The 15,217-nt window shown below is 46.3% G+C and overlaps 1 protein-coding gene across 2 annotated transcripts; it reads left to right on the forward strand.

The window, feature by feature from the left end:
* The first annotated feature begins 3,749 nt into the window (after positions 1–3,749).
* Positions 3,750–14,978, forward strand: VTCN1 (V-set domain containing T cell activation inhibitor 1). 2 transcript variants are annotated; one of them, XM_030461781.1, is made up of 6 exons: positions 3,750–3,851; positions 8,564–8,628; positions 10,039–10,386; positions 12,900–13,178; positions 13,844–14,005; positions 14,714–14,978. In XM_030461781.1, exons 1-5 carry the CDS (start codon positions 3,820–3,822, stop codon positions 13,963–13,965), a joined length of 846 nt encoding a protein of 281 aa, XP_030317641.1. In that variant the 5' UTR covers positions 3,750–3,819; the 3' UTR covers positions 13,966–14,005; positions 14,714–14,978. The 2 variants fall into 2 exon arrangements, with proteins under 2 accessions (XP_030317641.1, XP_030317651.1); XM_030461791.1 differs by having other exon boundaries at positions 10,039–10,194.
* The last annotated feature ends 239 nt before the right edge of the window (positions 14,979–15,217 follow it).

The raw sequence follows: 15,217 nt of genomic DNA on the forward strand, positions 1-15,217 counted from the left end.
TCCAAGTCAGCTGTAGTCTTACTACCCCCTCCCTGCGGGGTAGGAGCAAGGTGGGTTAGTAACACAACGCAAAGAAACCCAAGGAAAAGCTATCCTGCTGATGGGAGCAGGAATTAGTGTTATTCCCCCATCTGTGTGTTCTCCATGGAGATGATGTGGCACATAGCATTGCTGGGGGTGATGTGGGAGGCAGGATTGTACCCAGTTCACTAAGGAAAGATCTGGGGACAGTTTGAACATCAGTAGGAGTCACCGGGGCAAGTTTGTAGGTATCTGTCCTAAACTGGGGCAGCTAGGCAAGAGCAACAGAAGGAACTGGAATACAGCAAAACTGGATTTGACTTGTGCAAGGGTCTGTTTTTGGAAGAAGATCTTGTCCCATTTTCCACAGAGGAGAAGAGGTGCATCTCCTGGGCTTGTACACATACTGCCAACCTGTCACTGGGGAAATGACATCTGCGATGAGGAGGAATACACACTTCCCTAGAAGGACAACTGCTAACCTGCCAGTTGCTGCTTGACTTTTTCCTGGGTGCAGAAGACACCCTGGATATCTTCTGAACAAAACACATTTGTATCATTGAGATGGGGAGTGCTACTGCCCTGGGCATGACCTTGTGAGTAGGTATATGTTGCGAGGGGTTCCTAATACTGCCTGGGGAGCTGGGGACAAAGATCTGACTTTTGGTCACTTGGGGACAGGAATGCTGCTCCAGTGTCAACAGTAAGGACTGGCTTGTAAATGGGAGAAACCTGTGCTGTCTGTTTGCTTGCTCAGGCCTTGAGTCATTTATTGTTCTTTCCTTTTACAAAGCCACTTTTGGAACCTCTTCTTCCCAGCAAAAGAGACAGATATCTTTATGCAAATGCTGTTTATAGCTTTCCATTAATCATCCGGAAAGGGTTGTCAAACAAACAGGGGAAGGTTAAGCAGTTTAAATCTCCAAGTTAGGCAATTTAAGTGTCCTAGTTGCTGACTCTGAAATTTCAAAGTGAAAGTTTATCAGTTTACCTTTAATGGAACAAGCAGTGACTTATTCTTGCCCTTGCTGTGTGCAAAGTCAGTGCTTAGCACACAACATGATGTAAACCAAAATGCTTATTTTCTGTGTCTGATTCTTTTTCCCCACCTCCCACATGTGCACTGTTTATTTCTTGGAGCTTCCATGCTGTGTTGCAGAGGGAACACATAAGGACAGCACTACCTTCTAGGTGTGTAATTTCTATCTAAAAATACCTTGGTCCTCTCAGACAGAGGAATGTGTTTTCTCTTTGTGCTAGACATCTCTTACACACCCTGTTGCTGACATTTTCCAAGAAGTATTTGTGAGAACTACACCAGTGAGCTCATAAACCCTGCAAGGAACTGCACTCAGCTTGGGCTGAGTTCTATTTTTGACATCTGGAGAGCAGTTTTCAGACAGCATGGGGTACTAATCCTGCTAGGGTTAGGCCCTTGTATCAATTTTTGTTTGTTCGTTTGTTTGGGTTTTTTGTAGACCTGAAGGCTCAATCAGTCCCAGGGATTATCAAGTTTTATAAAGAGCAGACTACTGCTGTTTTAGTCAAAGAGGACTGCATGAAGATAGCTTGAAGGATCATATGCAGAAAAGATACTGACCTTAGCACTTTGGGTGTATGTTTGTGTACTGTTAGGTGAAAGTGCCCTCTCATTATCTGAAAGCAGAATTTGCCCTCAGTGTTCATTAATCAGAATGATTTTCTGATCCTACTTAGAGGCTTAGAGTTACTCTTACCTGCTAATGATGCTCTGCCAAATGACAGCGGTTTTAGTAATCAGTAGAATACCACAAAATAAGTCAGGTTTCTTTTTTTCAGCTTAAAAAGTGCTATTCCATGTGAAAGCACAGGGAAGTGAAAACCATAGAAAGTCTGCTTTATGATTTTAAACCACTGGAACAACCAAGTGCAACAGTGATTTTCACTCACATAAAAGACTTCCACTCCTTGGTTTTGTTCAGAGGGCAGGGGGTGAAGGATGAACTTTCAGCAATAGCCTTGAGAGTTAGAAGTAGGTCCTGTTCACACCTCTGCCATAGACCTTGCACAGGGTGTTCAGGTGGCTTTGCATGGAGGATGATTAGGCTCACAGCCAAGCACTCAAACTGAAGTAGTACATGAAAAGCTGAGTAAACCCAAGGCCTCTTTAAAGGAGCAGGTCCCACCCTGGCTCCTCTGTCCTTGCTGCAGGCCATGCAGTCCTGCTGCACCAGAGCATCACTGGGTATGATAGTCCTCTGACTGCATGGGGAACCAATTCAACACCCTAATCCAGCAGAAAACAATTTGCTTTCTAATTTTACTTTGGTTCCTAACAGATAACCAGGCTAATTGGAGGTTCAGGACCATGCCTTCAGCAGTGCAGGGTGGTGGGACATGGGAGAAAGTTCAACACAGGCTTCATATATCTACATGTAGCTTCATAATGGCATGAGGAGGCTGGAAGTGGTGAGTCCTGGTTTCTAAATTCCTTGTAATACAGTTTGCTGGTAAGAGCCACAGCCCATTCGAGGTCTTTCTCTTCAGTCTAGAAAAGTCTGTTATGTGTCATGCACCACATCTGACTACTCTCATCCCTTTTAGAGGTGAACAGGCTCTTTTGGAGTTGCAATGTGGTACTAAAGACTAAGAGCACATTTCAGAAATCTTGCACATACACATTTAGAAGGCTACTGTGCACCTCAGGGCACCGTAAGCACTCCTAACTCCTACTCAGCCTTTGCAGGTAATTTGGTCATCACTGATCAGTGTTGATTGGTCTTGATTTGAACCTCTTACTGTGGTAGAGAAAGTAATCTGGTTTTGCTTATGTTCTGGACTATTCCCAGTTCCTCTGGGCATCAGCTCTGCATGGAAAGCTGTTCTCTGTGTAGTCATCTGAACATCCTGCACATGGCTATGAACTGACAAAAATTCCCCTTTCCCCATCCTATCTGGAACTCAGCCCAGACACAGATGTTAGGATACACAGGTTTCCCTTCAGAAAACTGGACATGATGGTGCAAGCTGCCTTCCCATTTCACATTCTTTCACATTCCCTCTGACCTCCTCAGCATCTCATGCCCAAGAACTAATTTTCCTGCTCCCTCCAGTAGGAGGAAGCCTCCAGTAGGACCAAGTACAGAGGGAAAGGTTTGCATTTTCTTTACGTGCTCTGATGTCCACCATGTTGTCAGGTCTGAGAGCAGCAGGAGATGGCCTTCAAGAGCAGAAGTAGGTTGGTCTGGAGGAGTTCAGAGGAAGAAAACAGCAGTAAGAAAAGAGGCCACTGCCAAACCTGTGTGGTTCTGACAGCACTGCTAGCCTGGAGGAGCCTCTTAGCACAGCACAGAGAGGCAGCAGAAGATTCACAGGGCAAATGCGCACTGCCAAGAGCATGGTTGGATATTTTAGCAAGGAGCCCTGAGCTAGCCCTGGATATAACACAAGCCAACACAAGCCATGGGTGAGCTATGGATCTACATTGATGGCTGCTCCACACAGATCCCAGGATTAACTGGCTACCCAGCCATGATCTGTGTTATGCTTTGTTTTACATCAGACATGTCTCTTTAATGGTTGATGTAGGAGGTACCTCCTATTGTCCCAGTGACTAAGCAGGCCTCTCTGCTTTTGGCTGGCCTTATGGGGGGACATGAGGGACTCATTTCTTCCTCATTCCTGAGAGTTCAATGCTTAGGCTCACCACTCCTTAGCTGAGGTCAATTATTTAAGCACGGCAGCCTGGGAGAATATACCATGCAAAGAACAGGAGCTGTGCTGAACTGTGTGGGCTTGTCTTCATAAGGTGCTGCAACCATGGCATCCCAAGGCCAGGCCATGTTTTGGAGGTATGGTATTAACTGCATCTGCTATGGGAGAGAGGAGGGAGGGAATTGTGTTTTCACCTTTATCACTGTGCTACCAGGAGCTTTCAAGACACCAATCCTTTGCAGTTTTACTCTGTACTGCACTCACCCAAACTACTTAAATACAGGTACAGCTTCTTTTATGCAATCAGAAAAATCATGTAACCGTCAGACACCCAACGACTGCAGTCAGGATGGATGTGTGTCCTAGAAACTCCGTGCTGCTGAAATATGCCATCTCAGGTTTGAATGCTGTTGTAGGTCAGGGTATTGAAAAAGGCTCCATGTTCCTGCTGTCGTAGGGTATTAATGGCTTGGGGGAGTCTCCACATTCCTGCTGCTGATCCTCAGGCAGTCACTTACATCTCCATCACGTTTGTGAGTTGTGGAGAGTAAGGCAGAAGCTGTCCTAGAGCAAGTTTCCTTGCTTTGTGGGCCAGGAATAAGAGCTGGGAAGGTGTGCAAGCTTAAACCATGCCTCTCATTTCAATTAACATCTTTCCTTTGGAGATACTGACCAAGTTCTGGTGGGTTACAATCAGAAAAACCAGTGTTGTGGGAAAGGCCATAAATATAGCTATCACATATCCTTAACTCCTGATAATAACCCCTATCAGACTGCTAAATTAGTTGGCAAACTTGCTTCAGCCTCCAATGAACTGGGCTTGCATCTAAACCTGACTAGTTGAACAGAGACACCAAAAAAGTGTCCTCTCTTCATCCCTGTTGTCAGCCCTTCCAGGCTGGATAGAGGCAGAATCTCCAGTGAGGTGTGTAAGACAACCCTGCTTGTGTTTATTCTGTCAAAAAGGTTTCATCTGTTGTGAGTGTCTGTCCCACCTGAGCTGAACAGCCATGAGAAGGACAGTCCACACATGAACAGAAGAGACAGACATGAGCAGTGCTCCAGCTTTATCACACGGGTATCAGTGAAGTGCTAAACAGTAATATTATCTGTACTTTTTCACTGACAAAAAGGATATCACTAGTAGACATAACATAACACGTGTAAATATCCACTGACACCATATTCCTTATGCTCTTCATTCTCTGGATTGTGTGCGGTAACCAGCTCTGTTATTCTCCAGAGGCAGCCCAGCTCGCTTTTGTCAGAAAATAACTGCAATAACTTGAATGCCTGCCCCTTGCTGCTCTGAGAGGCATCCTCTGGCTCTGACAGTGCCTCTGCCTGCCCCAGGAATCTGCACATAGCCAGACAGTAGTAGGTTACTGGAAGCAGAAGGATTCTTCGAAGCTGTTGGCCTCTTCAGGCTAATTTATTATTGCAGAAATAGCCCAGAGACTTGAATTTTCCAGGAAGCTTCAAAGGAGCAGTGGGAGGTATCTATTGATTTCATGGAAAAAAACCAACCAAAACAAACAAACCACAGAATGAAAAACTCAAAAAATAAAACTGACGGACTGAGCTCTACAATAAAACTGAGCTCTACAATCACTAACTTCTCATTGGAATGTACAGCTTTTCCTTTTGGATTACTCCTACCATGCTATTTCTTTTCCACAGTAGGAAGGCAGGGGATCTCCAGTCTCTTAATCTTCCAGATTTCTTGATCTTTCCTGAGGGAAAGCTCGATCTGCATGGAACTAGAGATCAAGGCTCTGCAGCCTGACGTGGTGGAAGTTCGAGCCTCTCTCTGTTCCTGGTCTGTGCTCAGCAGAATGCAGGCTGCCCAGAGCTCCCAATGAAAGCCCACTTGGCTGATCAGGAATGGGACCAGGGAAAAGAGAGTAGGATGCATGGAGCAGAACACTGCAGCTGTCAAAAAGATGCCAGAACAGGGCTTCAACTTGAGCAGCCCCTACTGCCCTCATCAGCCTGTTCCCATGCCTCTGAAACACTGGAAGTACAACGGGTGATTATGCACAGAAAATTGCTTTTTTCTTGAACTGCTGGACTGGGCTGTTGCAAAGCACAGCTACCGTCAGCATGCAGGCAGGCTGCCAGCTTCCTCTTGCTTGTCTTGCACTATGATTGACTAAATAATGCTCAGGGGCCTTGCAGGCAAATATCTTTAAGGCCCTTGGATCTCAGGGTTTCTGTGGAGGAAACTACAAGAAGCCTGATTTCCCTTTGTCACAGGCAAGGGGAGTTGAAGTTGGCAATAACATCCATGTACCCCCAGTTGCCACCCCCCCGCCCCTCCTAACAAACAAGCAGCTTTTTCTGTCAGCCCTGCTGCTGCCTTGATCCAGGCGGTAAGCACCTCTCTGGATGCAAAGCAAGCAAGGCTCTGCAGATATAGGGACAGGTAGCGCCAACAAGGGACAAAAGCATTGGTGCTTGGCCATTTGTGCTCATTCATGGTTCTAAGAGAGATAGGGATGGTTTTGCCTGGCACAGGGCTGGGGCAGATGTGGTCATCAGGCCAGAAGGTGCTTTCAGAAGCAAGTGTGGTGGCACTTGAAGTGTTCAGGGACTGCACAGGAGGCTTTAAGGCTGCTCATACCCTGCCATCCTTCCTCAGCCATTTATTGATGGAACGCTCCATAACATGCAGATAGCATCCCTTGGCTCCCAGCATTTTCTCCCCTGCCTGTTTTCTAGAAGGAGGATCTTAATTTAGAGGTGTGAGGGTGAGTTACAATCAACAAGATGTTGTGGTGTGGCTGCCACTTGCTCCAGGCATGTCTGCTGTGGGTCTAATCCCATTCTTCACAGGCTGAGGCTCATCACAGCAACCTTGGCTGAGTTTATAGCAACTATCTTGCTCTGCCATCAGCTCCTTAGAAACTGGTGAAGCTCCTCAAGTATGTAAATATTCAGCATATGCACAAGGTTCAGTACCTCCTCTGGAATAGGAAAGCACAAGGTTGTCCCACACTGAGCCCAGCTGAGACCCCAAGTGGTTGGAGTTGAGCCTCTGGGACAAGTCTCTGCGAGGAGCTGTCATGCTGCAGGATCCACATAGGACAACAAATGAGTTCCCCTTCCCACAGCTCTGATCCTTCCTCCTAAGCACGTTGGCATGTGCTGGCAGGGCTTCCTTGGACAACTTTCCATTGGCTTTAAGGATAAGGCTGGAAGGGGATGGGGGTGGGGAGGGGGACAGAGAAGTAAGCCCCTGCCATCTGCCATGTCTTTGTGGACTCTTTGTCTCTCTGGACTTGAGTAAAGCTTTTGACACTGTCTCTCACAGCATTCTTCTTCAGAAACTTATGGCACTTGGCTTGGATAAATACAACCTGCATTAGATTAAAAATTGTATGGATGGATGGGCTGAAAGAGTAGTCATGAATGGAACTAAATCTAGCTGGTGACCCATTACAAGTGGTGTCCCCCTGGGTTCAGTGCTGGGGCCTCTTCTCTAATCTTCATTAATGACTTGGATGAGGGGATTGAGTGTACCCTCAGTAAATTTGCAGATGACACCAAACTAGGTGCCTGTGTCAATCTGCTACAGGGTAAGGAAGCCTTACAGAAGGACTCAGACAGGTTGGACCAATGGACCAAGGTTAATTGTATGAGGTTTAACAAGGCCAAATGCCAGGTTCTGCACTTGGGTCATAACAACCACATGGTGAGCTACAGACTTAGGGATGGGTGGTTAAAAAGCTGCAAGTTGGAAAGGGACCTGGGGGTACTGGTTGACAGTTGACTGAACAGGAGTCAGCAGTGTATGCAGGTGACCAAGAAGGCCAATGGCATACTGGCTGTGTTAGGAACACTGTGGCTAGCAGGAATAAGGAGGTGATCATCCCTCTGTACTCAGCTCTCGTGAGGCTGCATCTTGATTACTGTATTCAGTTCTGGGCACATCACTATAGGAGGGACACAGAAGTGCTGGAGCATGTCCAGAGAAGGGCACTGAGGCTCATGAGAGGGCCTGGAGCACAAGTCCTTTGAGGAGCGGCTGAGGGAGCTGGGGGTGTTCAGTCCAAGAGGAAACCTTATGGCTCTATTCAACTACCTCAAGGGAGGTTGGAGGGAGGAAGGAAACAGCCTCATCTCCTTAGTGGTGTGTGATAGGACCAGAGGAAATGGGTGGGAACTGTGCCAGGGGAGGTTTAGGCTGGATGTTAGGAAGCATTTTTTCACTGAGAGGGTTGTCAGGCATTGGAATGGCCTGACCAGGACAGTGGTGGAGTCACCATCCCTGGAGGTATTTAAAAGGCATTTGGACCTGGTCCTTGTGGACATGGTTTAATAGATTATGGTGTTGGTCAAAGGCTGGACTGGATGATCTTGGGGGTGTATTCCAACCAAAATCATTCTGTGATTCTGTATCCCCAAACCAGCCCACTCACAGATCTGTCTGTTTGCAGTCCCATCTTGCCCACTCCATGGCTTGTCCCAGGTTGTCTCCTGGGGTCATGCTCTGCTCACCTCTCTGAGCAACTGGTTCCTTGCAAGTGCCATAAGAGACTGCCCATCTCACTTATGCACTGAGGATGCAGGGAGGGAGCATCTTCTACTGGACCCTGCTGCCTCCTTCCACAGGCAAAGCCTGGTCTCTCCTCCTGCCACATGTTCCTCCAGCTGTGATAATGAGTGATCACCCAAATCGTTGTCACTACTGTGGTCATTATGGTAATGTACTTCACCAGTTCACCTTGATCTAGGTCTGTGACTTACCTGCCTCAACCTCCTTCCTGCTGGTGGCTCAGGAGATGGTGTATGGTGTGAAAGGAGGTAGGCTGCAGAATAATCGTGTCTGGTTTTTTTTCCCAAATAGCATGACTATGGTCATCATCATCCTGGCTGTGGTGATTGCCCTGATCATCGGGTTTGGTGTCTCAGGTATGTGACTGCTCAGATTTCCTGCTGGTACCAGTGGGATGATGAACTTCTGCCCTGCTACTACCTTCATGTCTCCTCCATCCTGTGCATGGGTTGAGGTGTCATCTTGTGTGGAAGTGCCACCTCTATAACTTTTTGTCAAAGGCTCTCTTTATAACACTTGTCAGATGGCTGAAGTCTGCACAGGTGGCCTCAGTTCTAGCCTTTCTCAACAAGGTATTGCTCCATGGCATTCAACCAGGAGGAGCTGTGCTCTCCTTGGGTATTGTAAGCTCTTGTAGGTTTTATACAATGCAGAGATTTGCAGACACAAACACGTGCTCAGGGTGGGTTAGAAGAAACCAGCGCTTGGCACTCAGAGCTGAGTGAGGAAATCTGTGTTGGCTCTTAATTTCTGTGAAAACTTCTCAGAGGGAAATGGCTCCAGGCTGCACACACATGAGCCCCTGCACTGTGGGGCAGCTCTGTTTTGCTCCAGGAAGTGAGTTCCTAGGTCTGTCCTTTTGCAGCAGAAACCAAGGCACTTTTTGTTTTGTTTTTATTTATCTGGCATGTTAGCAACTGAAACATTTAGCTCCAGACGAGTCAAGGGATCAGTAAGTGCAGCATAGCCTGCGCTGCTGGAGATAGTGTTGTGTTAGCTGAAATTGCCTTGGGGTCACAGCCATAAACCTATACATACAGAAAGTCCTGTACCTACTATGCTATTTCTCCTAGATGGGAGGAGACAATGGTATTTATTGAGAAGCTGGGCAGCTCTGCCAGGATGGGGCACATTCCCCTGCTCCCTCTGAGACAACAAAGATGTGTTGCTTTGGTGGTGGACCAAATGCAGCCCCCTTGGAGTGTGCTAAGTGAGGATTCTTAGGAAAGGACTGCATGGAAGAGACGACCTGGTTCCAGGAAGGAGCTGTTTCTCAAGTTCACTCATTAGGATTCAGCTTGAGAAGCATTCTCTCCCCAGGGAAGGGAAATGCTGACTCATATTAAAAGAAAGAAAACAATTTGAATTCCAGTAAGGGTCTTATTTCTCTGCCAGCACTATGCCTTGCAGACATATTTATATTGCATAATGGGAGGTCCTGACTAAGAAAAGATGCAAGAATCACGATCTTCTGGCAGCTGCTAAGGGAATAATCTCTGATACATATAAATAAGTAAGAAAATACCATGTGAACTCTTCTCAAACAAATTAGAGGAGCTACTTTTTGAAACACTCTGCCTGCTAAAGAAATGCTCTTATGTTTTATCTTGGTATATAGGACATGGTATTTGTCCTGTGCTAGCAGCTGCTACTGGTGGCCTTGCAACATGCTGGTTCAGCCTTGGAGTTGGTGCACAACAGCTTCAGGGTGTCCTTGCCTTTCTCTGTGCTCACCAACTCACATTCCTAATGCTTTATCCTTGCAGGAAATCGCTCCATCAGCGTGACAGCACTGACGTCTACAGGGAACATTGGACAGGGGGGCATCCTGGGCTGCACTTTTGAGCCTGACATCCAGCTGGGCAGCATAGAGATCCGATGGACCAAGGCAGGAGTAGCCGGGCTGGTTCACGAGTTTAAAGGTGGAAAGGACCACCTGCAAGACCAAGACTCGGTGTTTCGGGGCCGCACAGCCATGTTTGCAGAGCAGGTGATGGGTGGCAATGCGTCCCTGGAGCTGCGGGACGTGCAGCTCTCCGACGCTGGCACCTACCAGTGCTCCGTCACCACGGCCAGAGGGAGTGGGGTGGCTGTGCTGTGGTACAGGACTGGAGGTGAGGGGTACAAGGAGGGAAATCCTGCTGCAAAACACAGGCTGACACAGTTTGGTCAGGTGAAACTTGCAGTACACTGATGCTCGAGGCTGTGTCAGCAGTGCCTGCTCCTCCAGCAGCCAAAGTCAAGCCCTGCACCCCTGAATAGGACTGCAATTGTTTTGGGCTTTTCCAGAGGTGTTTATGGCCTTACCTGCTAATCACCTTACCACGTTCTTGTTCCAGAAACATGATTAATGCTCTCAGTTGTCTTTTTTTCTTCTATTTACCATGTGTAGCCTACCAAATACTTAATTGACTTTGAAGAGCCCTTAAGAATGCAAGTAGCTAAATGATCATCAAAAGATTCAGATTTTATACCTGTTAAAGACAAAGTGATAGCTTTTTCTTTCTAGATTAAGAGCCAGAAATGCTGCACAGTAAAAATTACATCCTACTTCATACCTTTTTTCTGTTATTCTAATATATTCAGGCTTTTCACATTTGCTACAGTTAATTGTTCACCTTGTTATGAGTTAACCACAAGACATGCACAGACACAGATGAATTTTCACTCGTGGGTGCTTAATTCTTCTGAACCCTCCAGGCTTGGCCACCATGTTCACCCCTGGCACAAAGCAATATGCCCCCACTGAACTCAGCAGCTTTTCACTGATTTGTGTCACCTCTGAATCTTTCTAATGAAACTGTGGTGAGTTACACTGAGCATATGATTTGGATAATGTGAGTCTGCAAAGATGGGTCATCTCAGTGTTTGGCTGGCTTTTGCTGGCATTCCTGAGGTCCCAGCATATCCCTTGATCCCAACAGCTCAAGTTGTGATAGGAAAAACTGTCAGACCTCTGCAATTCAAAGCAGTGCAGTTTTAGGATGGTTGATGGCTTGTGTGGTGAGGCCTGCCATACCAGCAGCACAGGGGGTTCCTCTGTACTTCGGGGCTGTCATGGCAGGACAGCAGTAAGCTAGAGAAAGGGAGGCTGAAGGAGATCTTATCACTCTCTACAGCTATCTAAGAGGAGGATGTAAAGAGGTGGGGATTGCTCTGTTCAGTGAAGTTACAAGTGACAGGACAAGAGGTAATGGTCTCAAGTTGTGCCAGAGGAGGTTTAGATTGCTAGAAATAATTTCTTCACTAAAAGGGTTATCAGACATTGGAATAGGCTGCCCAGGGCAGTGGTGGAGTCACCATCCCTGCAGGTACTGAAGTCTCATTCAGTGCTTAGGGATATGGCATAGTTAAGGACTTGTCAGTATTAAGTTAAGAGGTTAGTCTTTTTCAACCAACATGATTCTGTGAATGTCTGGTCATTGTTGTTTCACTCCCATTTCTTGCTGAAAGTAAAAAAAACCTGAAAGTAAGAAATCTCTGCCCTGTTGCTATGCTAAGCACTTTACCAAGCAGTGCTAAATAAAGAAAAGATACTGGGCTTATAGGCTCCTTACCTTGGGTGACAAGAATGCAAGAACTGCAAAGTCAGAGGGCTTTGGTTTGTATCTGAGGCTGCTTAAGTCCTGTGAGGACTTTGTCTTTTAACTCTCCTTGAAACCTTGGGAATCTGCCTGCTTTTGTGTTTCTTGATTTAATGTTTAAAGTAATGCACACGAAAAAGGCATTAGAGAGAACATGTGAAATGCTGTATTAGGCTTTATTTCTATTGAAACTTTGTGAATCCTACTGTCCTAAAAAACTGGTTTATTTTCACATATATGCACATTGGAAATAGGATAAATATAGAGACCAAGGGTAACAAAGTTCTATTTGAGATGGTCTTGGCTATAAAACACAGCTGACTTGGCAGCAGGCTTTAAAAGTTCAAATTAATCCAGAGATATTGGCATAACTCGCAGCTCAGGCCACACCTTAGTCTGCTCTCAGCCCCAGCGGCTACAGATGGAGCTTCTTTGGCTGCAGCCCCACTTAGCATGAGTGGTACCTCATGAGGCAGTAGATGTTAGTCAGGCTTCCTTCGCAGTAAGGGGAGAGGGTGTGTGATCTTCTGCTTCCCCCCATGTCTGATAGCAACAATCATTTTTTCCACATGCCTCTCCCTGCTGAGAACAGGGGTGAGCAGAGCCCTGCCAGCTGTGATTCCTGCCCAGGGAAGCTGGGCACTGTGCAGAAATACAAGGAGTCTCAGCCTGGCCAGGTCCTGGGCTCCTCTAGGGGCTCAGGAAATGTTTGGTTTATGAGCCCAGGACCCAACTTTGTTACTGTTCAACAGAATTAGTTGAAGACACCAAAGTTGTACCATGACCCCAGCAGATCTTGTCAAACTGGACTGCCTTGTTCTAGGAGTCTTTAGATCCCCTGTAGTCATCCCCCTATAGCCCAATATGTATAGACCTCTAGCTGAGGCTCTGTGTTTGGGGGGTGGCTACACACAGTGCTGCAACACCATGCAGCAAATACCCTAGGAATACGGGAAATGACCAGCAGATGCAGTTAGGTGTTTCACGCTCAATTCCTTGACGTTTGCCTTTTTCTGACTCTCTCCCCTTTTTCCTTCCCAAAGCCTTCAGCATTCCCAAGGTCCATATGGAGACCAGCAGCAGTGGGGACACGTTGCAGTGTGAAGCAGCACGCTGGTTCCCTCAGCCTGCTGTGCACTGGACAGCCTGCAGTGACTCTGGGAAGTACCTACCTGGTGTTGCCAACACCAGCTACGAGCTGAACACTGAAAATATCACTTTGAAAGTGGTTTCCTTTCTGCACAACATCACTGCTAATGTCACCTACACCTGCGTGATTGAAAACAACATTGCCAAGGCTACGGGCAACATCAAAGTGACAGGTGAAGTTTACACCACCCAGGGACCACGAGGTGAAGGGGAGAGGAGTTTAAACAGTGAATATGTCTGGGGGCTCCTCCAGCATCCATGTCAGTCAAGGAAGGGGCTGAAATCTATGGTTGGCCTAAGCCTTTTTTTTCTCTGCCTGGTATGGAAGGAATGGGTCTGTTTGACTCTGCTATTTCAGATGTTTTTCACAGTAACAACTGCTCCTTTGGCAGAGGGACAGAACTGCCAAGGAATGGGAAGGAAAGACACAGTTCAAAATATAGTCCTTCAAATATTAATTGAAAACAAACCAACCAATTAAAAAACCCAAATTTGCCACTTTCTTTAGCCAGTTCAGTTTAGATCCATTTTGTGTGCCAAACTAGCAAGTGCTTTTAGCTGTTACTAATGTCAGTCTCACTGACTCCAGCCCACCCTCTTTTAAGACCACCTTCTTCATTGGAAAGCAAACTTTACAAAAAGCCACGATATCTTTTCTTGTTCTATGTGAGAAAGTTCAACAGCAAGGGCTTCATGGCAATGGGTCACGAGCAAAAAAAGGCAGGGTTTATTCCCTATCAATATTCAGAAAAATGGGGAGGAATCAATATAGATGCTCTTTTTGCATTCTGTGCTGTGTTCCCCATTCTGTCACCTTCTCACTATTCTTCTGCTACAGATTTCAGCATTGTAATGTGGACCAACTTGCAGCTGGTGAGCCTGAATGCAGAGCCTGTGTCCTCCTCCCTTCCAGCCTTTCACTGGATGCTTCTGCTTCCCCTGTATCTGCTGTCACTATAAAGCCTCTATAAAACAACCAGAAACACTGCTGGACCTGGAGGTAAGCTCAGGAAGAGAAACCTATAAGCATATAGGCTCAGTATACACAGACCCTCTTGCTGGGTTTTGTTACAGCAGCACATTTATCTCAGGCCTGCCAGAATGGCAAGATATGTCTTTGCCCTTTCCCAATCCCCAGCTTTTGGTGGTATGTGTGACTTCTCCCTTTTACAGGCTCCCCCTGGCTTCTACCCTTACCTTCTGCAACTTGAGGAGATTCTTCTCTTACACTGTTGACTGTCATCTCTTACTCATCTCCTAATTCTCTTTTTTTTTTCCCTTCCTCAACCTTTTCTCTGATCCACAAGATAGTCATCTTTCTTGCTGCTCTGCACACTCACTGAATCTTGGCTTACAGCTCATAGCTGCTAGGCAAGGCGAACTTTTTCCTCTCCTTCCCCATGATGCCTGCTGCAGTAGAAGCTTTGCTTGCACTGGCTTTGCTCAACTTTACTGCACAGTGCAGCACCTTCAGTAAAAAAAAAAACAACCTAGTAGAGATACCCTGAAGAGGGCTAGAGGGAGCTACTAGCCTAAGCAGCCCCACCTAGACCCAGAATAAGGGCTGTAGACAGTCAAAGCCCAGGACAACTGCCTTTAGTAATTCATCAACTTTGGCTTTGAGTGATAGGTTCTAGAGGCGAAATGGTGATGAGGTGGGGAGCTACAGAAAATCAGCTGAAATGAACATCTCTCTCCTTCCATGCAGAACAGTCACCAGCTACAATGATGACAGGACACACTTCATGCTTTCCTCTCTCTTGGGGTGAGAACTTTAAGAGCTCCTCCCAGTTCCAGAGCATGCGGTGGCACAAACATGAAGCCAGATGATTTATCGCTTGTATTATTATTTCTCACCTGTGCCAACAATAGCATGTTTTGTTTGGATTCGGAAAGAGAGCGAGGAACATGATAAGAATAGTTGTATAAATAAAGGAAAAACTCTTGACCACAGGAACAAGATGTGTTCTCTTGCCTGAAGTAACCCAGTGACCAGAACTCTGATTATGGGCAGAAGCTCAGAGACAAACAGGAAAAGGGTTTCTCACAATACATTTGAGAACTGGTCCTTCAAACTCCAAATTATAAAAGTAAGGATATCTTAATTCTCTCCAAATGGATTTGATTTGTCTGTCTCGTGTCTTGTGAGTGTCTGAATGTACTAATAAAACTGGAAATAACAGAGCGAGTTCATCTATTCAGTCCTCTCAGA

Source organism: Calypte anna, chromosome 1 (assembly GCF_003957555.1).
Source record: "Calypte anna isolate BGI_N300 chromosome 1, bCalAnn1_v1.p, whole genome shotgun sequence".
Lineage (NCBI taxonomy): Eukaryota > Metazoa > Chordata > Aves > Apodiformes > Trochilidae > Calypte > Calypte anna.

Bases quoted from the DNA above. Each gene is read 5' to 3' on its own strand.
- VTCN1 (XM_030461781.1), top strand. From the start codon at position 3,820: ATGGCATCCCAAGGCCAGGCCATGTTTTGGAG. The intron at 3,852-8,563 runs GTATGGTATTAA...TTTCCCAAATAG, and splicing joins GGCCAGGCCATGTTTTGGAG to CATGACTATGGTCATCATCA. The intron at 10,387-12,899 runs GTGAGGGGTACA...TCCTTCCCAAAG, and splicing joins GCTGTGGTACAGGACTGGAG to CCTTCAGCATTCCCAAGGTC.